The 23,822-nt window shown below is 42.2% G+C and overlaps 1 protein-coding gene across 4 annotated transcripts in view; it reads left to right on the top strand.

Annotated features, from left to right (window-relative positions):
- Positions 1-23,822, top strand: part of LOC120240827 (aminopeptidase O (putative)) — a 343,553-nt gene that overhangs the window by 273,555 nt on the left and 46,176 nt on the right. Inside the window, exon 14 of one of the 4 annotated variants that reach the window (XM_039245666.1) lies at positions 18,100-18,185. The exons of the other annotated variants lie outside the window; for them this stretch is intronic. Coding sequence (XP_039101597.1) covers positions 18,100-18,150 — 51 coding nt within the window. The 3' untranslated portion in view covers positions 18,151-18,185. The remainder of the gene's footprint in view (positions 1-18,099; positions 18,186-23,822) is intronic. 4 annotated transcript variants of the gene reach the window in all.

Raw genomic sequence — 23,822 nt, 5'->3', positions numbered from 1 at the left:
CAGGGAAGAATTGCTGATAGACTGTATTTCTGGTATTGGGAAGGAAGTCTGATCTGTATAATTTTATACCATTAAATTTTCATCTGTTCCATAGAGTTCTTTTTTTTTTAAGAATCTGTACCTTTAAAAAAATCTTCTAAGAATTCAGAGCATACTGAAATTCCTTCCATTTTCTACTAGCATAACGGAGAAAATTAAAGTATAGTCATCCACTTACCCTCACGCACTTATTCACGTATTTTAAAAAGAATCTGTGAATGGGACTATTAATATAATAATAGCTGACACTTGTCATGTGTCAAGCTCTGTTCTAAGTGCTTTGCATGTATCCGCTTATGTAAATGTACCATTAAAGTAGTACCACCAACCAGCAGTGTGCTATGAGGATGTTGTAGACTGGAGCAAATGCTTTGTGAAAGTAGGTGAGGTACAAACAAGTAATTGCTGCAGAAAAGAATGCTTTAGGCAACATTTAGGCAAATTTTTTTAGCCCAGGCTATTGACAGCCCTAAAGTACTCGTCTCTAAATGAGGAAAATCCCAGCCAGCGAGTGTTTTGAAAACACGTGAAAGTGTGCAGATAATTACACTATTGTTGATTTTAGCAGATTTGATGCCAGCAGCCAGCAATTCTTCTGTGCCATGAAAGATGAAAGCCATTTTAATATAAAACATGAGTGTGGCTGGAACAGGGAGGCGGGCAGAGAACAGTTTCGTGACTTTTTAGTTACTTTTATAGGAAGCATTAGTTACATTCATGTGATAGAATGCTTTACTTGGCCATCATTCTCATCTTAGGCGTTGTTTCGTGCCTGGCATCATATGGCAGTAATAAGATGCATTACTTTAGTAGCACCTACTGGTCTCAATGTAGTTTAGGGGGCCTGTTAATGTTTCCATTCATCTTCTATTTCAGGAGGCAGACACTAGTATGTATCTTTAAGTATAGCTAACATGTATTTCATTTATATTTCTGGATCTCTGCACACAGCAGAAACGACATTCAAGCTTTTTATTTTGTCTTCAGCACTTACGGAAGGACCTGATTACATGCAGCCTTGATTAATACTTGTTGAATGAATTAGATGAATGAATCCCACACATGGCACTTACATACTTGGCTATTACATTTTTAAAAAAATTATAATGTCCCAGTTTTTATTTCATTATTTTGCTCTTTAATGATAGAGGTTTTCACGAAGGCACATTTGAGAGAGCTTTCCAGGTTGTCGTGGGTCATCTTTTTCATCTCTTCTATAAAGAGAGCTCAAAGGCAGGAAGACCTGACCCTGTTCCCAACTCAGCCACCTAATCATGTGCTCCTTGAGTTTGTCACTTGCTTCTGCTTTCATCTGAAATCCTTTCATGTAATAGGCCAGTTAAGTCAGTGTACATTAATGATAAGATTAATGTGTGTGTTTGTCCTTGATTCTTTTATATACTTTTAAGATATAAATTTTCTTTTGTCCATTTTTGGTATTTAAGAGGCTTGTACTTTTGTTCTAATGGTTACTTTGACATTTGCTTTCTCTTCTTCACTTTTATTTATTTATTTTTTGCTCTTGGGTATTGATTTCCTGCTGTTAGCAGTAGTGAAATTAGATGTTAATCTTTTCTTGCCCTCCTCTTCTTATCTTCTGTCATGTGACTTGAAATACTGTGTTTTTGCTTCCAGGTAAATACCTTTAACACAGTCAACAAGCTGACTGTATTGTTGATACAGTCTTTCCATTTCCTTCCCCAACCCCCTCCCCCCCCTTTTTTTTTATAGTTGCGCTAGTTTACAGTGTCTGAGCATGTAGACATTTTATAGTATACTATATGCTTTATAAAATCACAGTTTTAATTCTGCAAGTAAATCTATAATGCTCTTGAGCTACCCTTATATAACTGATCTTCAGTGATTAGGATGTTTTGAAGCTAGTTCCAGAGTGGATTTCTCAGGAAGAGCCTGGGGCAACTATTATTTCCTGAGGTCTTGCATTTTTATAAGTTTGTGCTCTTTCTACATTAGGATCAGTTCAACTGAACATAAAAATTTCTTTGTTAAAGTGTCTTGAGTATGTTACTCCATTGCCTTGCATAAAGTCTTCTGCTGGTCTCATTTCTTTCCTCAGAGTGACCCGGTCTTTTCTCTTGGACACCCAGATTTTTTTTTTTTTTAATTCCAAAAGTGTTACTTGAATATGTCTCCTTGTGGGTTAGTTTCCACAGTTGTCCATTGGCTTCTGAGGTTTGTTTTCCTCATTTGTAAAATGAGAATAATGGCAACTTTTTTTTTTTTGCTCATGTATATAAAGTGCTTTAAATTTATTTTAGTTTCTTGTGACTCTTCAAAGTCCTATGTTGTTAGAACTTTAAAATTTAGAATTGCTTTATTTTGTGGGCAGTTGGACGTGAGTTGGCTTTATATTTGGGAGAAATCTAAAGTGGATCCTCTAAAGTCTTTTTGTCTTCATCTTAGCAATATACAAATACGTGCCGACTCCTTATGGTAGACAGGCAGTCTGTGCCTGTGTGTGGAGAACTTCTGGCCTAAAAGCAGTGGTGCTTTTTGAAAGACTCTCATGTAGAAAACATTTTCTCCATTATATTCTACTCACACTCTTCTCACAATTAGTTTCCTACATAAAAGTGGGTTTACACGATTGTGGTCTGTGTGTAGAACAATACACACACAAAAAAATTAAAGGACTTTGTTTTTCAAATGAGGGCTGAAAACCCAAGTCAATTCTCATCAGCCAGCATGTTTTCTTGGATTTGCTATACATAAGATCTGTGCAAGAAGCTGCAGGAAAATACCAGAGAAACAGGGGATGTCATTTCTGGCCATGGGAGATAAAACACACACGTATCAAAGACCATTTACAAAGCAGCATGTGATAAATAAATTCAAACCAGTGTGGCACAAACTAAGGACATGAGTATATGATGCATTTTACCTGAGGCTACCCTGGACTCGAGTTTCCACGCCTGGGTCTTGTTCTGATAAAGCAACCTTTACACATGCAGCCTGGAAGTTATGGTGGGAAATTGGGTAACTGAATTAACTGAATCCATTTTAATGCTTTTACATGATTTGTAAGCACAGATAGAAGTTTGATTGACGCACATGTAAATAGTGTTAGTGTCTTTATTTGAAAATGTGATTCTTAAAAATAAATTCATCCATGTTTTGCAAGTCAGGCTGGAACCTATCATAGAAATTCTGCTGACACTTAGGACTAGGATGATTTGAAAACCCAAGGCTAGAAATGCAATACTGCTGATAGTTCCATGTATAGCGCATTCCTTATTAAATTCTGTTTTTATTTGAACCATTTATTTACTAACTTCACTCCATATCCATAGCACACAAAACTCTGAATAAGGAGTATACATAAATACAGAGATGAATGGAAAACAGGCCTCAAAGAGTTTTTAGTTAAATGTAAAAAACTGTATAAAGTGGGAAACAATTGAATTGAACGTCTGTCAGCGGTACCACAGGTATGTGCACAGATCAGTTTGGATCTCTAAGGAAAGGGAACCCTTTCACTTTGGGTTTTTTGCATTATCTGCAAGTCTTGTCCAGGATGATAGGATATAAATATTTGTTCCAGTTTATTCAACTTTTCTTATTTTGTAGAATTTCAGTTCTCAAAATTTTGATGGTCTTCCTGAGAACACACTGAGGCTGCAGTCAGTCCTTCCCTTTCAGCTCGTGCAAAGTGCCACAGTCAGTTCACCTGCCTCTGGACTTGAGGATGTCAAGTTTTCATTCTGTTTCACTCTGTTTTTGCCCTTTTATTTGCATCATTAAGTTTTGGAGTTTTTTCCCTTCCCTAAACTTTTGGTTTCAGAATTAGAGGGTGGTGACTGCAAGCTCTAGAGCCGTTCAGTTTCCTCTTGTGACTCTTGAATGTTGGATTCTATTATTCACAAAGCATCGCACTTGTCTCAACACCACAGAGAGCGTATGACCTTTTAAAAGGTATTAAGAAAATAATTCTATGCCCCTTTTATCTTTCTGATGCTTAGCACAAATAGACTCCTCAAAGGAGCCACAGAATGGTATTAAGTGCATATCCAAATCATTTAACATGTCTCTCTACAAATCAAGAAAGGTTTGTTTTTCAGAATGTTAAATTCTAAATCATAGGCATGCGAAGGTTCAGACTTCATATATGTGAAGGAGGAAAACTGATTTTCTGTGATTGATACCAAGGAAGCTATGTGAAGTGGGAAAAGATGGTCTTGGGTGTGTTTTCACTTCCCTGGCATTTTCGCGGAACAGGCAACAGCAGGCCTCTTAGGCGGCCGCCTCTGTAACTGAAAGACAGAAAGCTCATGCTGTTCGTTTTCTGTGACTCATTTGGTGTCCAAGAAAAGAAACTCATGGTCTCCATGAGGAGCAGGAGAAGTCAAGAAGGAACGGCACAAAGATTCTAGAAGAGAAACCGGTCACAGCTCTGGACTGAGTTCATGTACAATTTGGTTTCTGATTTTTTTCTCCTTAACTGTCAGCCACACAATCTAGTTTTTAGTGTTGAAGATACGGCTTGAGCATTTATTCCTAATGCTGTCCTAAAAAGGATGCTGAGTGCTTCCACAGACAACAGAAGATCGGGGTTCTGATTCTCTTGTTTTAATAATTTTATTGAGTTTAATGTCCTGTATCTTTTATATGCCATAAAACTCACCCACATAAAATTTGTTTTAAGACACTTACACAGTTGTGCAATCATCACCACAATCCAGTTTGAGAACATTTCCATTACCAAAAAGTTCCCTTGTGTCCATTTGTGACCCCATTTGTAATCCCCATTCTGACCCTTAGCCCCAGGCAACTACCAATTTGCTTTCTGGCTTTAGTTTTGCCTTTTCTAGAAATTTCCTATAAATGGAATCATACACTCTTAGTCTTTTGGACCTGGCTTCTTTCATTTGTCATCCTGTTTTGAAGATCAGTATGTTGCAGGTATTGGTGTTTGTTCCTTTTCATTATCAAGTAGTATTCCATTGTGCGGGTGGACTACATTTTGTTTGTCTGTTTAATGCTTGATAGACATTTGGGTTTTTTGCAGTTTTGACTTATTATGAATAGTGTTTATTTATAAACCTGTTTCTCTTGGGAAGATACCCAGGACTGGCCATAGGGTAAAGATATGTTTAACTTTTCAAGAAACTGCTGAACTGTTTTCCAAAGTGTCTATAGCATGTTATATTTCCACCAGTAGTGTTTAAGGTTCCCAGTTTTTGTTTCTGTTAGAGAGCCAGTGCAAGCTGGGGAGAGGGAGGGAAAGAGAGAGAGAGAGAATCTTAAGCAGATTCCATGCTCAGCATGGAGCCTGACACAGGGCTCAATCCCACAACCCTGGAATCATGGTCTGAGCCAAAATCAAGAGTCAGACATTCAGCCAACTGAGCCACGCAGGCGCCCCTAAGGTTCTCAGTTTCTGTGTCTCCTCGTCAGCACTTGGAATTGTCAGACTTCTTTATTTTAACCATTCTCATGGGAGTTGAATGATGCTTCCTATACTTACTGCTTTTATTTCTTGTGAGGACCTCAAAGTATCTATATAGCCAAATATGCTGGTGTCCTCCATTTCACAGATCACAAGGCAGTAGAGCAGTAATGAGAATCTAAACGTCTCACCCAGGATCCCCAAATGAGTCACTGAGCTTAGCGTCCTCATGCCTCAGTCAGAGACACAGCAGCCTGTTTTCCAATTCCTGGCGCCCTGTGACTCAGGGCCATATTTGTCCTCATAGCCTTGTTGGGTGTGGCTTTCTTTTGATCTTTGTAGAATGATCCATTCTTATCCTCTCTGGAATTCCGTCTGATGAAATCCAGTTGTTTCCTGCAGAAATGTGCTAGTATATCAGAGGGGTGCTCCTTAGCTGCAGTGCACAGGCCTGGGTGGCTCCAGCCTGGCTCCCAGGGTGGCCCCTGTGGACTGTGCCACCACGTGTAGGCCTGTCAAAGGGGCTAGATACTTGCCTCACCAGAGACTTGTGGGAGTTAAGTGAGGTGACTTATCTAAAACAGCTGGCACATACTAAATATTTAATAGATTTTACAGCACCTCCTCAAATGACTGTGAAGGGCTGATTACCTTGTGGCAGGAGGATGGTAACACCAGTCGTAGGAGTTTTTCTCCTCTGTGACAGTGAGACAGGAAAACATTCTTAAATTTATTTACTAACCAAAAAAAAAAAAAAATCAGCCATGGTTTCATACTGTTCTTCGGTCTGCAGCAAATGTAGCAGTAGTACTTTTACAATTTTGTATGTTTAGTCCCTGTCTTTTGGCTTCATTCTAGAAGACTAATCCTACTTCCCAGAGCTACCGGATCAGTTCATGTGCGTCTCTCTTCAGTTTGTCCACTATAATAGACAATAGAGTAAGTTGTCATTGTTCGTGTTCCATATTGGAAGTGCTCAAAGTGTCCTTTAGACTATAAGGTCTGTGTTCTTGCAAAGCTCCATTTTAGATCAGTCTGTAATCATTTCTTATACTCAACATGTCATTGCTTTTGTTTCTTTAGACCAAAGTGTTTTGATATGAAGTTCCTTTGAAGATTGGAGTGTATACAAATACCCAGCTGATGGAAAGCACTTACTACGGGCACATCTCCTCCATTGTCACCTTGCAGGTCATTTTGAAGAGAGGGTTCCAGTTACCTCTGTTGCCTTTCTCTAGGCAGGGTTGCAGCGTTTAATTTATTTCTTGGCAAAAAGTGAATTCTAGGTAGTTGTCTGTGAAGTGATTATTTTCTCTGAAATGATTCTTGGTCATGTTGAGTTTCTAAATGTTAACGGAATGTGGTTTTTGGATCTCTGAAAATTTCATCTTGGTCTTTGGTGGCCGCACGGAACGTGGGGAGGAACCCAGAGGTTGAGAACTTCAGACAGTGTGCTCCCCGCCCCCAAGGAGCAGACACTGTGCTCCCCACCCCCAAGGAGCTGTGTAAAACGACTAGAGCAGGTGTGAGTCACGCACCTGGAGGAGTGTGCGCAGGGCTGTAACGTTATGAGTCCTAAGTGCACCGCACTGCGGGGGACGAAACAGAGGGGCACGTCCCCTGGAAAGTTGAAATACTCAGGTTTCACAGCACTTTATTTGGGAGGCCATATTAGACTCAGGGAAGACCTACGGCTTCTCCAAGGCCAGCCTTCTACATGTGAGAAAACGGGGGCCCTGAGAAGATTTGGTCCCAGGCTGGCGTGCCAGTCTGGGACCAGAGTCGACGTCTGCCCCCACTTTTGCTGTCTTCACCTCGGCACTTCCCAAAAGCAGGGTGTGGGGGCAGAGCAACTTTGGGCTCCGGTTGAGGAGAAGGTGGGTGCCGCTGGTCTTTGTTCTGTTGTAAGGCACAGATAGCTGCGAGAGGCCTGGAAAGAAGGTCTGGGGGACTTGGGATGTCCCTACAGGGTCACCCCTTGTCACCTAGAAACACATCCAGAGTGAGGGCCTTTTCCTAGCATATGGAGGCTTGGGTAGGCATGGACTGGGTATGATTTTGAGGGCCCAGTTCTTTCCAAACACAGAGAAAGACTTCATGGTGAGACAGCTGGGTGTCTGCAAAGGTGGACGTGAACATTTGTTTTTCAGAATAAATGAGTGAATTTTACAAGGCACAGATTATTTGAAGTTCTTGTGATTCTTATCACAGGCACTGTAACTGCAGCACGAAAATGTTGTTGGGGTAGGTTTTTTGGTCAGACATACATGTGACCAGATAACTAGGCATTTTATTTTAGAATGCGGTAAAGGCACACCCACAAATGCCTTTTCTTTAGGCTGTGCAGATATCTTCAATGTTTGTTCTAAAATGCAAGGCTGCTTTCCACATTTCTATGTATTCCTACCTTGATGTATTGCACATTTGGAGTTACATTTTTCTTTAGTGTCTCTGACTTGACTTGTGGTTTACAGGCCAGATCAAACCACCTACACCCCCAAAACAGTATTGATAAAACCAGTGCTGAACTTGGATTATGAAAGATTTAGTTCCCAGAACTCACTGTACTGTTGGCAGGGCAAAGTGAGTAGGAATATTATGATCTAGGGGAAAAACTGCTTGTATTTTTATCTGCAACACAGCTGGAAGATACAAAAGGATAGTGCCCCAAATGGGCAGGCAGAAAGTGGGGGATGGGTATTGAGCTGCTTCAGACTTGCAGGAGGCACCCTTTTCCTTCACTCCCAGCAAAATGAAAGAGGCTGGGGAGAAGGCACAGGATGGGATTGGTGTACTTTGAGTCTTCATTAGAAATTAAGTCCCTGCCTTGGTCAACAGTAGCATTACCTAATCCTAGAGCACCAGGTTATCATAAGACAAATCTAAGTGATGCTGAACTGTCTTCCAACAAAAGATTACTGTTGTACCAGCATGCACATATAACTTGGGTGGTATGCGTGCAGATGCACACATGTGCGCGCACACATTTTTCTGTTCCATTGGCCTCTGGCCTCCAAGCAGGGGAGCTTAGGGTTGGGGCTTGCCGTTGTGACCACTGTCTCCCATCTGAGAGGGAAGCTGTAGGCGCCATTTCCAGAGCTGGCACTGCTTGTGACTGACTCATGCTCCCAGAGAACTACCCTGTGCATTATGCAGAGTCATTGTCGTGAGCCATCCTAGGGAGAGGTTCAGTGGAAAAAGTGACGGTGGAGCCAACCAAACTCCGGAACAGGGGGTGAAAGATAGGTTCTTTGTTTAATTTTGCTGAGCCTCAGAGTCACTTTTCTGAGAACTACAGTCATCCTGTTAAGAGTTGGAGATGCTAGAAGAGAGGAGATCTGACTTGTTGCTGCAGGACTCCTCGCTCTTGTATGCAGGTTCTTAACACAGGAGGAGAGGAGGGGAGTAAACTAAGTGATTGTTGTAGATTTCCCATAATTCTCAGTTTCCAATTTTTGTATCGAGTCTGTTTTGTGATCACGCACTGTTGCAGAGAAGAGAAGGGGGTGTACTATAAATACATGTAAACTTCAGTGTTTGAATTATTTGTATTTAAAAGGATCTTCCAGTAATTGGGAAGGCGAGGCATGTCATTTACATGAGGGTTAAGAATAAAGTTATCTCTATGCTATTCTTGATGGGACTTTTTCCTGTGAAAAAGTTACCAGCATGTGTGGAAACACTGCCTCATTTTTTAAAGACCGTTCATTATAGCAAATCTTAATATCAGAAATAATTGAAAATTAAAATAAAGTGGTGGTTTTAACAATAGCTCAGTAGAAGGAGTTCATGTGTGAAGACCATTTACTTCCCAGACAGTTTTCTAACTCTAGTTTTCTTAGCAAGAAAAATGTTAATCTCTTGTGGATGGACTCTTTTTTTTATCCCTTTTCCCAGAACATGTGTGGTTTCCATTAACTTCTTTCTCCACAGAACTTTGGAGATGGCCACAGCTGATGCCCGTGGGTCATCTGTGCTCCTAGAATTGAACTGAAATGGTTCAGTACATTTCTCCCCCTATGTTGTCCTTCACAACATGGAATTCATAGTCAGAGGGATTGAAATCCCATCTGTATTCCTTACTAGCTGTTTTACCCTGGACAGACTAGCCAGTGTAAGCCTCGGTTTCCTTGTCTGTAAAATAGTTACTATGAAGCATTTAGCAAAGAGCTGCCACTGGATCATTGCTCACTGATAGTAGTTATTAGTGTTTTTGGTGATGGGCTTTTCCAATACCATTGTCAGGGGTGAAAGTCATTCATCATATGTGATGTATTAAGAGAACGAAAGGGGCCCTGAGAAGCCATAGGATAGATCAAGAAATGTAGCCACAGAAGAATGGCCACGTTTGGAACATCAGCCTGGCGTCTGCGGGCCAGCTGGAGTTGCCAGACTGAAGTTTCTCGTGATGTAAAATTATTAAGTTGATACCCATTTTAACAAATAAAACTAACTTTGAAATTTGGGCGGTAGGTGGAGTGTCCCCGGCATTAAGGCCAGGGAGGCGGCCCAGTGACTTCTCTGGCAGGCCTCAGCTACGCCTAAAGGTGCACCTCTCTCCCAGGCTGACCCAGGAATCTGCTCTGTGGGGCCACTCTGCTGTAGACAAATGCTGCTTTGGGTTCTTTTGGAAGTTTCCACCAGGCTCCTCCAAGACAGTTTCAGTTGAAGTCCTCAGAGAGGTTTTATTGATTTCGGTTGAGGTCTTAATTAAAGTCACCTCAATTGTCAAAAGGTCTGGCCATCCAGAAATACAATGTTAGTGTAGAATTCCTGTAGAATTCCAAGAAGTTCTCAAAAACAAGTGTTGAGATCCGCCCCACCCCCTTTCCCCCAGCAACTGTAGAGGTCTGAGTTCACAATAACTATTATTCTTATGTGGAGCTAGCTCCGAATAGTGTTTCCCCAGGCGCGGACTTCCTAATAGAAACCCACTTAGACACTGTAGAAATGGGCCCAGTGTTTTTCTCAACTGTAAGTAATGTATTATGCATGATTTAAAAAGGCTTCTCAGAATGTCCTTGCTTATGTAAATCACGAATCAATATTTTTTAGGAAGAAGTTTTTATAGATAAGCCATCCCATTATTTGATAATCAGACATCATTTTCAAGTAGTTAAAAGGGTCATTGGACAAAACCCAGTGGACTGACTTTGCTCCCTAATTGCTAGGGATTGAAACTCCACATACCCTCTAAATTATGAACAGGCTTGAATTTTTTATGGGAAAGAAATTATTTTTTTATGTAGGATAATTTCATGTCAACGTTATATTTGCCAGCTAGTTCTATCAGATTATGCAGGTTGCCGCTTTTACTTGCCTCATCCCTACTTTTCCTCAGTGAAGTTTATTTTAAATAAGAGATTCAAGAATGAGAAAGTAGGTTTGGAACGAGGGGAATGAATCATGAGAAAACACTGCTGGTCCTTTTCATTCGTCCTTGGCATTCTTGGAATATTCTTACCTCTGTTGATGGAGAGCAGCAGTTCAGCTGCAGGCTTGCTCGCAGTGTGGGGCCCCCTGAGGAGGCAGTTGCTGGAACCTTCTCCCCATTTTCTCCGAGGCAGTGCCGTACTCTCCGTAGTGGTGAGAGCCACTGGAAGGATTTTATAGGGGAGCAGGGGGAACTCAGCAGAGAGCTGCAGCACTGTGACCCCGGGTGAGCCCTGCCTGCCCCAGAGATGGCTTATCTCTGTACTCTGGGCCGAGTGGGGGCCCTGTCGGTCAGTGTGTCTCCGAATGCAGGCAGATTGCTGGTAGAGGGAACAGTTTTATTGCTTCTGAAAATAGAGGAAATACTCAAGAGTGGTGGGAGAGAGGAGGGTAAATATAGCATTTCCGTTTTCCTGCCCATTCTGTTTTTCACAGCATTTCATTTTTCTTAAAATGCATTTTTATCCTGCCAACTTCAATGGAAGATAATTGCCTACCATTTCTATCAGGTTGGCTTTCTCATCACTTGTGTGTACTTACCATTGTTCGATTATTTTTCCTACTCAGTAACTTTTGTGCAAGGTGGTCCCGAAGGTGCTTGTCTAGACATGTGGCACATCTGCCGCGGGTTCCGGAAGGACCTCCTGTGAGTAGATGGCGGGAGCGGTGTTGGTGTCCTCGCTACGGATGGTCAGAGATTCTGGGACCTGACTACCTTGTCCTTGTTCTTGTTTCTTCCACGACCGCTTTCCTAGAGGGCTATTCCATGTGCTTCTCACCCTGCCCCTTCCATCAGAGAGCACTGTCAGCCCACAGTGCCCAGAACCTGTTCCTCATGCACAGGAATGGTGCCGGATGCCGTCCAGTGTGTTAGCCTGCTGAGAAGGCAGCCAGCACCCTGGCTGCGAGGCCCTGCCCAGCTGAGCAAAGCAGTGAGTGTATTAGGAGGTTCTCAGCGGAAGTGGACTCGGTAGGAGGTGGGAGGGGAAGGCAAGCTAGTCGTCTTGGGGCATCGTACACGGTGTGCCTATTTGCCAGACTGAAGTTTTTCGTGATGTAAAATTATTAAGTTGATACCCATTTTAACAAATAAAACTAACTTTGAAATTTGGGAGTAGGTGGCTTGTGTTAGATTTTCAGCACATAAACTGAATACAAGCATTTCCCTAGTTTCTCATTTCTTAATTGTTCAGAGTGTCCGTTAGCATGCTTAGCCTAGTGCCTGGCCTAGGTTTGTCCATTACAAAGGTCCTATGTTCATAGGGCGCTGGACTCTGCGTTCCCAGGCCCCAGCACAGTCCCCGCCGGCAGTGTGCAGTAATAAGTAAGCTACTCGTAGTTACAGGCTAATAGGGCCGTGACCCGGTTTGAACTCCATAATGAGGAAAGAGCAGATTTATTTGCTCCCCCTCCGTGCCTCCCTCCCCACCATGCTCCTTTATTATCTTTAAGAGGAAATTGAATAGCAAAATTCTGCATTCTCATAATGTTAATGGCCTGATGTCATCTTTTCCAGTCTGGAGTCAAGAAAGAGGGATGACCAAAACACAGATTTAACATTTCATAGCTGTCCAGGGCTTCAGCTGTAGGCTCTATGTGTATATGTGTGTATATGTTTTCTGCGGCTTGTATAAGGTGTAATGTATATAGTGTAAAATGCAGTATGTAAGTCATTGGTTTCTAATAAATTTGCCAAGTTAGGCAGTCACCACCAAAATCCAGTGTTAGAGAACATTTCCATCAACCCTGAAAGATCCTTGGTGCCCATTAGCAGTGGCTTCCCCTCCCTGCACCCTCAACCTGCTCCCTAGCCATGGGCAACCAGTAATCTACTTTCTCTTCATGTAGATTGGCCTTTCTGGACATTTCTTATCACTGGGATCATATAATATGTGGTTTTAATGTGTTTGCCTTTTTTCACTTAGCATAACATTTTTGGGATTCACCCGTGTTATAGCATGTATCAGTAGCTTGTTCTTTTTCATTCCTGAGTAGTATTCCATTGGTTGGATATACTGCATTTTGTCTGTCTAGTCACCATTTGATAGGTTGTTTCCAGTTTGGGGCTATCATAGATGCTGCTGCTATAGAGACTCTCACAACTTTTTGTGTGGACATGTGTTTTCAGTTCTTTTGGGTAGACACCTAGGAGTATTACAGTAAATTTATGTGTAACTTATTAAGAAACTTCCAAATTGTTTTCCAAAAAACTCTACCCTATTACATTCCCAGAAGAGATGTATGAGGGTTCTAGTTTCTCCACACCCTAACCACAGGCTATATTTAAGGAATAACTTTTTAACTCTTACTTGATAATCTTTGCACAGAAGAAAGATAGAAACAAATGCTTTTGTCATTTTTCAAGCATTAACACAATTTAACTGAAATTGTAGTCCTTGATAATCTGTCTTCTCTAATCTCTGGGGTCTTCCACTAGTCAATGGTATGATAGTTTGCAGTAGTTTCACAATGCTCCATTTAATTATGGTTTTTTTGTTTGTGTGGACTTAATATGAAGTATGCAGGGTACATGCATGTGTGCTGTTAATTGTCTCAACATTAAATCAGTTTACTTTGAGAAGGGATTTTATTTTTTGGACTTTTCTTTTTAGTTTCTCTGTTCAGACAAAAGGTTATAAGTTTATATATTATATATATTTTTTTTAAGTTTAGTTATTTTGAGAGAAAGTACATGCAGTTGGAGAGGGGCAGAGGGAGAGAGAGGGAGAGAGAATCCCAAGCAAACTCCACATGGTCAGCACATAGCCTGACTTGGGGTTCAAACTCATGAACCATGAGATCATGACCTGAGCAGAAACAGGAGTTGGATGCTTAACCAACTGAGTCACCTAGGCGCCCCAAGTTTATATTTATGTTTATACATGTTGTCTTTATAGAGTAGATGCATGTGTTTGTAGAACCATGTTTTATGGTACTTCATATAATCAAATGGTAAGTTTCTAGTTTCTAGAATTAGGTAGCTTTTTTTTTTTAATGTTTTATTTCTGAGAGAGAGACAGCGTGAGCAGGGGAGGGTCATAGAGAGAGGGAGATACAGAATCTGAAGCAGGCACCAGGCTCTGAGCTAGCTGTCAGCACAGAGCCCGACACGGGGCTTGAACCCACAAACCGTGAGATCATGACCTAAGCCGAAGTCGGACGCTTAACTGACGCCACCCAGGCACCCTGAATTAGGTAGCTTTTAAGTGTTCTTTATTAAAAATGCAAATGGGGGGGCGCCTGGGTGGCTTAGCCGGTTAAGTGTCTGACTTTCGCCTGGGTCATGATCTCGCGGTTGGTGGGTTCGAGCCCCGCGTCGGGCTCTGTGCTGACTGCCAGCTCAGAGCCTGGAGCCTGTTTCGGTCTGTGACTCCCTCTCTCTTGGACCCTCCCCTGCTCACGCTGTCTCTCTCTCTCCTAGAAATAAATAAAACATTAAAAAAAAATTAAAAAAAAATAAATAAATAAAAATGAGAATAGGGGTTTTGTATGAATTTGGGCCATTTCCGAAGGCATCACAAAAGTTGTGCAGGAACAATTTATCACATGATTTGACATGGCAGGGACTGCTGTGCACTTTGAAGACCAAATGATAAAAGTTGCTTATTATTTTTTTTTTTTACTCTAGGATTTGCAAGTGTGTTTTTATTCTGGCAGTGGGCTTGTCAAATAAACAGTTTTATAAGCATGTCCTAGTCATAGCCAAGCTTCCTGGGCAACGTCTGTGGCCACTCCATAGGTGCCTCGGGACACCTCCTGCAGGCCTGCTTGTTTTTTGAATTTGTGCTTGTCCAGAGTTGGCTTTGGCAGTGACTGGATAAAGATAATGGTTCTTCAGTGATAGGAGCACCTGACCTCCCAGGAGGAAAGGATGAGGGGTACCCAGGTGCCAAGTGCCAAGTCCACAGGAAGAAAACAGCAGCACAGATGTTCTCCTGTCCTGATGGTTGAAGAAACCACTGCAGCTGAGTACAATTTGCGTGAACTGTCTTGGTCTCCATATTTGTCCTGGTGCTTTGACGTGTGGGAGCAGTTTGGTGTAAAGGAGTAGTTCTTAACGGGGTAGAATTGCCCCGATGGGGCTGATGTGGCTGTCACAGCGATTGGGGGGCACTGTGACCGTTAATGGGCTGTGTCTGGGAACAATGTGCCTGCAGCGCATAGCACTTCTCAGGGTGGCGAGGAATCTGCTTCCCCCAGTTTCTAGGTGCTTGCTGGAGAGTTTCACAGGTGAAAATCTTGGCTCTAAACTATTATATGCACAATTTTAATATTTACTGACTTTTTCTAGGAATGTGAATGCCAAGTAAATCTGGGAGGATTGTATGTTGTTGAATTTTCCCCAGAATGCTTGCCATTTCAGAAAACTTTGTTCTCAGTGGGAATGCTTTGTGTCTGAGTAACTACACAGCGTGCTTGATTCGGTTTGTGTTAATAGCTATGTGTTTATGGGGATTCCTCAGGCCTCTCATTGCTTCATTATGTCTTCTAGGGTTCACGGGCTTGTAAATACCACAGTCCACATTAATGCATTTGGACCTGCTTTCCTTTTACTTCTCCTTTATGTTATAGATGGGGCATTCTGTTAAGTTCTCTCTCCCATTATTTGTAGTATGTGTGTTAGGATATCTAAGGATTTCTTTTCGAGATAGTTTTAAATTAAGCGAGGCATTGTTTCTGATAACCACGAGAGCCATTGGCTCCAAGTTCCAGTAGGCTTTCAGTCCATGTTACAGGTGTGTGTGGAAGGGTTGGCCGAGCTGGTGGGAGGTGCAGGGGGAGCAAAGCTTGCAGATAGCTGTGGAGGGTGGGGTGCTGCATGTCACTGAGCTGCACTCCTTTGCTGTAAATGGATTCTCCTGTGGGCTCTGTAGTACTCCCTGGGACTACTTGCTGTCTCCTCCAGTGCAGCAGAATCCTCCCTCAGTAGGGAGGCGGGGGAATGGTCATGAGACTAGTCACATATTTCTGAGAAGAGACGTGGTAGGGAGGCATAGGGCAGAGTGGAGAGTGAAGAACTGAGCTGTGGGGCCTCATGATGACATTACCGAATTCCTTCGGGGCGCTGCATAGATGCACACATTAAATCATCTTACCAGTCTCAGTTTTCATGGCCTTTGCCCTTCTGTCTGCATGTGTTCCTGATGAGGAGCTGTGCCCCCCGACACACACTGGAGCAGCCCCTTCGAGCCTATGTTTTCTCAGCAGGGCAGTTACTTGGAGCCCTCACTTGCAAGTGTCCTCCCTGTGAGTGACATTTCCTGCTCCTGGGCCCTCAGACACCTGCCAGCCTGTCATCACTCCGGGCCACTTTGTGCCATGCCAGTCACTTCATCCTGGGGCTTTCGAGACGTGATGTTTGACCAGCTCCTAAGAATCTTAGCACTGGTTCAAGTTTGCAGATTGTCCGATAGTAATTATTCTTCCAATTGCTATTGATATTTTGGGTATTTCAGTGCTTATAAGTGACTTCTCCAACAGCTTATTAAGGACACGAGGAGGAAAAAAATTCCACCTTTTCATGGAAGCTCCTGAGAAAGATTTACTCAGGGGCAGGGAGTGGGAATTAATTTTAATTTAGTTTCATTTGTAATAACCAAGTCCACTGTTAATAGAACAACGTGAGTTTCTACTAAGCCTTGCGTAGGCCTTTGAGAGAAATCTGAATGACACTACCAGGTAATATTGGCCGCAGTATCCCCGCCCCACAGGGCTGACTGGGTGGACTCTCCGGGGATGCCAGTTTACATTGCTTGGATTGTTGAAATCTTGATTGAGTGCTGAGCTAACTGGAGCAGAGTGGTATCTCCCCTGTCTGCACAGTAACTTCAGTTTGTTTTCCTGTGTGGCACCTTTCTTGTATTTTTACTTCAGCATATTTAGCTCCCTTTCTAGTTTTAAACCAATATGAGCCAAGAAAATCAATGTTTTTTTCTTGTTACAAAAGTGATATACTATCTATGAGAGAAAACTTAGGAAATACAGGAAAGTATAAAGAAGGGGATTGAAAACTGCCGGTAATCCAGTCACCCAGAGAACTACTTACTCTTAACATTTTGGTGCTTGTCTTTTAGGTCTCTTAGTGAAAAAAATTATTGAAAAAGAATAGGAGTGTGTTTTGTATTTGTGACTTCAAAGGTGGTTCATTCAGGCTACTGTTTATTTTTTTCTAATTAAGTGAATTCAGTGATTTTGAAATTCTGCCTTTTTGGAAAGATCTGTTTTATACCTTTCATAAAAAGTTACTTGCTTGACAATGCATGCTGGAATCCTGGCTTTCCCAGAGCCTTGTGTACCTTAACCAAATCCATGTGGGAACAGTCCTATGTGTACTAGAGTAGACCTTTGTACACATGATGTCATGATCTCATGAATGGATGGCAGGGTGGGCGCCCAGCACTTGTGGGTTACTCCTTTTACCTTCGACACTCTGCAGGTGGCCACTGGTATAAACAGTGGCAGCAGCCTGCCGTGTCTCCACTTCCTCTCTCAACATGCATCAGACAGACAGACATCCATTTCAGGGTCTGAGGGTATGCTCCCAGCTCGCCTCATGACTTGTGAGTCGAGCTTGCAGTCACAGTATGGGAACTATGGAAGATGAGTCTCTGTTCAACAGTTAAATGTGGGGCTATTTCTGTTCCACTTCAAGAGTTATGCTGAAATTGATACTCCCAGCTTGTTTCTAAGGAATATGCAGTTACACAGCCATCTTGTCTTTTCTGGTTTCTATTAAAATGCAAATAGTCTTAACTTCAAAGTAGTATAATTCAGTCCCGGTTTGGGGGGTGTGGGTAATAACCGATGCCTTGCCTCTTTGGGTTTTGTGCAGCCAAGCTGGCTTTTCTGGCTATCTTGCTCTCTACGTTGATGAAAACCCCTCCCAGAGAGGCTTCATCCCAGGGTAGTGGAAAGTGTGGCATTTACATTGCCCATTTCATCCTTGGGGTGTGCAGGCACACATGCATGGGTGCGTGCACACGCACACACACACCATCACAGGCCTGGTAGTGTTATCACACAAAGTGAATGTCATATACAAATTTGTGTGAGTGAATAGCATCAGTTATTTTGGCGATTAATAGATTTCTCTGCATTTACCAGTATTGACTTAAATGAAGTGGAGTCAGTGTGTCTGTCTGCTTTTGCTCTTCATGTATCTGCTCTTTTTAGTTTAAAAAGAATGTCATGAGTCTTAGGTAGGCTTCCTTTTGTTGCAGGACATATTCTGGTTGGGCATCGTCCACATGTTCCAGCATGCCAGAATGTGATGTCACATAGGACTTCATTTTAACGTGAGAGGAAAGTAAGTCTCTTAGAAAAATTTTATAGCAACTGATACCTGCCGGCTTGTGGCCCTCCATCCAAGGTCAGGTGACGGTGCCAGCTGGCGGAGCAGGTCGTCAGAGCTGCATGGTCATGAAGATGAAAGGGAGCCACTGGGTTTTAGACCACGAAGAACCAAAGAATTGCACAAGCTTCCCTGTCCATCTTGAATCCTCTCCCCAGCTGAGCTCCTAGAGGGCGGGAGAATGAAAACAAGAGCTTCCTAAACTGTTACTGGATCATGTTATTTAGGGTCATTTTTGGCAATGTATCTCAGTTCTGACAGGCAGCTGCTATCTGCTCCCTCATCTTTCCAGTTGTCCCAGGTATTTGGAGGATTATCCTGTTTGTGGACCTGGTGCCCCTCTGAGGGGCTTTGATGTTCCACAGCCCCCACCCTTTCTTTTGATTACATGTGTTTCTGCTAAAGACATCTTTTTCCAGTGCTTACAGGGGGCATGAATAAGTTGCTCAGTCCCCTGTAGTTTTTTGTACTTTGTGGTTTCTCTCATCCTGTTGTGTTAACCGTAACATGGAAAGGGGCCTGATCAGAAGGCACATGTCCAAGGATATCAGACTAATGTGTAGTGGCCTAGAGACTCTCCGGTGTGCCTGAAAACACACTTTGTTGTGTACGTATGAGAAAACCCCATTGGTCCTGACCAACCAGGGCCAACTGCTTCTGGTAGTGTGGCTTTCCTTTTTGGGCCACTCAGGGCTATAGGTGCAGGTCCTGGCCCTCATTGGCACTGGGGTTGTCCAGGCATTCCTCAGTGCAAGGGAGCTATTCTATACCCAACTGTCTCTGGGGCCTTGTGGCTCATCAGAAAGCCTGTCCCTTTCTGAACCAGAGTGGGCTTTTGTCTCCAGGGAAACAAGCAGGTCCCATAGCACTGTTTTTATTTTAATTTTTTAAATGTTTTTTATTTATTTCTGAGAGAGAGAGACAGTGTTAGCAGGGGAGGGTCAGAAGAGAGAGAGATACAGAATCTGAAACAGGCTCCAGGCTCTGAGCTGATTGTCAGCACAGAGCCCGATGCGGGACTCAAACCCACGAACTGTGAGATCATGAACTGAGCCAAAGTCAGACGCTTAACCGACTGAGCCACCCAGATGCCCCAGCACTGTTTTTAAAACATGCCTAATGGGTATGTTCTCAGTTAAGTACGTTCTGCCATTCAAAGGTATTTCTATTGACACAGAAGCCACAAGGTAAAATCTGGAGGTGTCTCTGTCCTTTGAAAGATAGTGATGTTCGCTGTTCACCCTCACCTTGGGTGTCCAGTGGGACTAGTGAGAAGAGTTAATGTTCTGCCAGCATATGCTCTGCTCTGTAGGTCTTTCTGAGGCATGGGATTCTATCGTGGCACATTTCAGCAGTGCCAGAGGCTAGCATTTGTAACTGGCAAACAGGTGTTATTGAGGAATAGATACACATTCCCTGAAACAAATTGGTAACTACATGACTGAATAAAGTCAGGGCAGGGTGATTTCTTGTTGTTCCCAGTTCTGTGCTGTGATGAAATAGCCTCACCGCTGATTTTATAGGCTGTGCTGCCCTGAAGGATTGCCAGAGGTACTGACTATAGACGTATGTGTGCATGTGTGTGTGTGTAATGGGGACAGGGGTTTTCCTGATAACTGTGCCAAATGCTAGAACACCCGAGTATATTTTAGAATGGCTGTTTTTTAGAATACCAGTGTATTTTCTGAGGAGATTTTTGTTAGAAACAGTGGAGTTAGAGGAACGCCTTACATGGTTTGAGGGCAGGTACCTGCAACTTCAGTCAGCATAGAATAGCTAAGAATAGCCATGTGCTGCCATGTGCTGTTTATCCCAGAGGCAGTTCTCTGCCACTGGGTCACAGAGCTCTGAGGGTGGTACATCCCAGGCGTCCACCTACCGTGTCCTCATTTCACCTCTTCTTTTGATACCTTTGTTCCCCTTTCTGGTGCTACTCTGTCCCCCCACCTGTTGATTCGGATGCCTCATCCCCTCTGGGTGCCCAGGATGTCACTCCATTCTCATCTCCCCACTGCACCCACATGGTGACTGCTTCCATCCTGTGGAATCTACCTGTCCAGTTTCCCTCTCCTTCCACCCAGTCATGTTCCTCCAACACGCCTTTCCACCACAGGTGACGTGTTAACCCAGTAGCACTGATGGGCTTGCGTGTGGGTGGTTCTCTCTGCATCGGTCAGTGACTCTTCATGTTAACTCCATAACTCAGTTTTTCCCTCTTTGAAAATGAAATACTAGACTAGGTTAATTATCTGACACTCTAATTAATATTAAATTTAGTCTACTTAATATGGCTTTCGCCAAAAGGATCACGTTGGAAATATTTGACATTTAGAAATATGAGCTTTATGTTGCATCTGGCAAGATTCAGTGAATCACAGGGCTGTTTTTTGTATTTATTTGGTGCCATTTCAGAAATGGGAATAGAGTATGAATTATGTAACAGTTTATTATACAGAAATAATAAAAATCATATAGCCAGAAGTTAAATGCCCAAAATTCTATGTGTTGGGTATTAAATTTAGTATGCTATACATAGAAATTTATAATATCAAACCACATCATTTGCTTAATCAAGTAGGGGGTTATAACATGTATGTTCTCTGCCCATTTTGCTGTCACCTGTGTTAGTGTAGTTCTGTCCTCCAAAATGAGAGACTTGCTTTCTAAATGACCTGTTGATGACATGTCCCTGCTTTGTCTTCTGTTTAGAGATTTGATTTCTGGTCCTGGCATTCATGTTGTTTTCTCTTTAGGATGCATATTTGAAAACCAAGCGTTTTCAGTTATATTTGAAACAGTCATATTTTTATTTCTTGCTTAAAGCCAAGATGTAAGTACTGATTACTTCAGCTTCATTCTTATTATACTTTGGAATAACAGCTTAGGTATCTTCATAAAGTGGATCCTTGACCAAGAGAATAGGTCGAGATTCCCACTAAAACATACTTTTTCACCCCCATTTTCTCCCTCCTTGCAGTACAGGTCGATTTGATAAAATAACGTCATGATATAAGAAAGGGCAAAACTGATAAATACAAATTGAGTTCTCTGACACAGATCACAGAAGTGAGAGAATTTGAGACCCATGTTCCTTACAATTTGAGACAATAAATGGGGCAGAAATGTCATAAGAAACAGTTTAATAGTAAAGATGAGCTAGTATTGAACTCTACTTGGGCATTAATAATTTCTCCCTTAAACTACACACTGTGGCCTGTGATGCCACCTTTGGCTCATCAGTTTTTATGTGGGCTAAAGGCACTTGTTTGGAAGATCTAAATATCCTCATGTTTTTTAATGGAGAAAGGTTGGAACAATTATGCTTTCAATTCCGATCAACTGACAGTCCCTGATTTGACATGAGCCACACTGAGAGAAAGCACATACTGTTTCGGTGATGTAATACGCATCTCTAGAAAGAGGAGCTTGATAGGCAGGCCTTGCTGTGATTCTTGCTAATGGCTAGATTGGATTGATTGATGTGTTTCTGGTTTTGTTATGCACCTGGGTGGGAAGTAGGAAGACATCCCATACACCTAGCATTTCATTTAATAATTTGGAAGAAAAACATTTCTAATAGTAGTCACACATCATTTTTTTTCCCCTGAAACTGGACATTAATTGCTGGCATATTTGAAAAATCTGCCCCAGATATGCATCCTGTAGGAGTAGTCAGTAACTTGACTCAAGTTGAGAACCAATTGGAACGTCTTGAAGATCTAAGCAGTAGTAACTCTCTAAGGAATTTCCTTTGTACTGGTGCCTTGCTATTTTTTAAAATGAATCCTGTTGACACCAGTTTCATACAATATTTTTTAAAAGAAATCACTGCGTAGCATAGCTTGTCTGTCAGTAAGAGTAGGCACTGCCCCTTCATCATTCGTTCACCCAGGCTCAACCTCCACCACATGCTTTCAGATGCTTCATCCAGAAAATGAAAATGGGAGACTACAGACCCCAGGGAGAGGCTCCTGTGACATTAGTCACACTGAACTCTCTTGAACACAAAAGACTGTACAAATACTTGTGTTTTAAATCAAACAGATTTTTGCTATCCAGTAATTGAGATGTCTTTTAAATTTCTGCTGTGTTCAAGGGTTCCTTTATGAGGATGCACCTATGATTTTGTGTGAGCATGTCCTTTAAGCTTAAGCTTCTCTAAGCTTGGGGGCAGTTGGAATCTTCCAGTAAGCTTGCTTGCTTTTGCAGGATCTTACCGCTGGTTTCTCGGAAGGATATTTTTAATTTAATTATTTGAAAATATGAAAATACAATCTTTTGATTTTATTATTTGGGGTTGTAATTCATGAAGATGGAATTTATCTGGTAGGCTTTACTTGAGTTTTTAAAAATGTTTATTTTTCAGAGACAGAGCACAAGTGGGGGGGGGGGTGCGGCAGACAGAGAAAGAGAGACAGAGAATCCCAAGCAGCCCCTGCCCTGTCAGGGCAGAGCTTGATGAGGGGCTCAATTAGGGGCTCATGTTGTGACATCATGACCTGAGCCGAAACCAAGTTGGATGCTTACTAATTGAGCCACCCAGGTGGTCAAGGTCCTTGCTTTTAATTGTCACCTATGAAAAAAAATCCTAAATTTTAAATAACTTTCTAAGTAGCAACACCTAAAATAAGAGGAATCATAATGGAGGGTGCAGGAATGTCCTTCATCCCTTATAAAGGTATTTAATCTTTTTGTAAAAAGCTTTCCTTGCTCCCTAATTATCTTAATACATAATTGGCCATAAAATATGTATGTATTTACTTGCTCTTAAAAACCAGAAGTGTGGTGGTGTATTCCTTTTGGCAGCTACCAGAAGAGTGGGGATTTTTTGTTTTAATGTGGGGAGAATACTGGTTTGTTGCAGATGTCACCAGGCATAACATAACCAAGATGCAGAGGAAAGCTGTCCCCAGAGCTCCACGTCTGATCTGGAGACCACAGGGCTAGACGTCAGCCAGGGTGGGGGCAGGGCTGTGGCTTTGAGATCACTCTGACCTCCTTGTCCCTGCCTGGCCACAGCTCACCTTAGCAGTCAGGGCCCTGAATGTCCCTCCCTCTCTTGCCAACTCAGCTGTCGGGATCAGATGCTCACTGCGACTGGGCAGGTTGTGCATTCTGAATGTGCCACTTGCAGAAAGTGGTAGCATCTACTTTTCATGTGAAATGTGGATACTGCTGTTCCATTTGAACATCACAGATGTGTGGAGTCTCCAGCCTAACTGTGGGCACAAAAACAGTAGAGAGCCCATACAGGCTTTTTACCAACATGACCTCAGAACTGTGTTGGTAGTTTGCTTATGAATAGCTGTTTTATGATATTTCAGGAAAAATGTATTTTTTTGTTCACCTTTTAGCCTTTCTTGTGACTTGGGGGAAAAAAAAGGGATTTTCTTTGATCAGTCTCTAACCATTTTATCTTAGGAATTTTTTCTGAAGTCATCCTTTGTTTATTTTACCAAAAAGCTGATTAGAGTTCATTGATAGGAAATTATAGGCTACACAAATAACTACAAAAAATATTTTTGGCCTTAGCACATAAAAGTCATCAGAAGTATTGCCACATTCGGTCGTAAAGGTTGTACAGGGTTTTAT

Source organism: Hyaena hyaena, unplaced genomic scaffold (assembly GCF_003009895.1).
Source record: "Hyaena hyaena isolate Hyena2069 unplaced genomic scaffold, ASM300989v1 scaffold_269, whole genome shotgun sequence".
NCBI lineage: Eukaryota > Metazoa > Chordata > Mammalia > Carnivora > Hyaenidae > Hyaena > Hyaena hyaena.
This window is presented reverse-complemented; position numbering and strand designations above follow the sequence as displayed.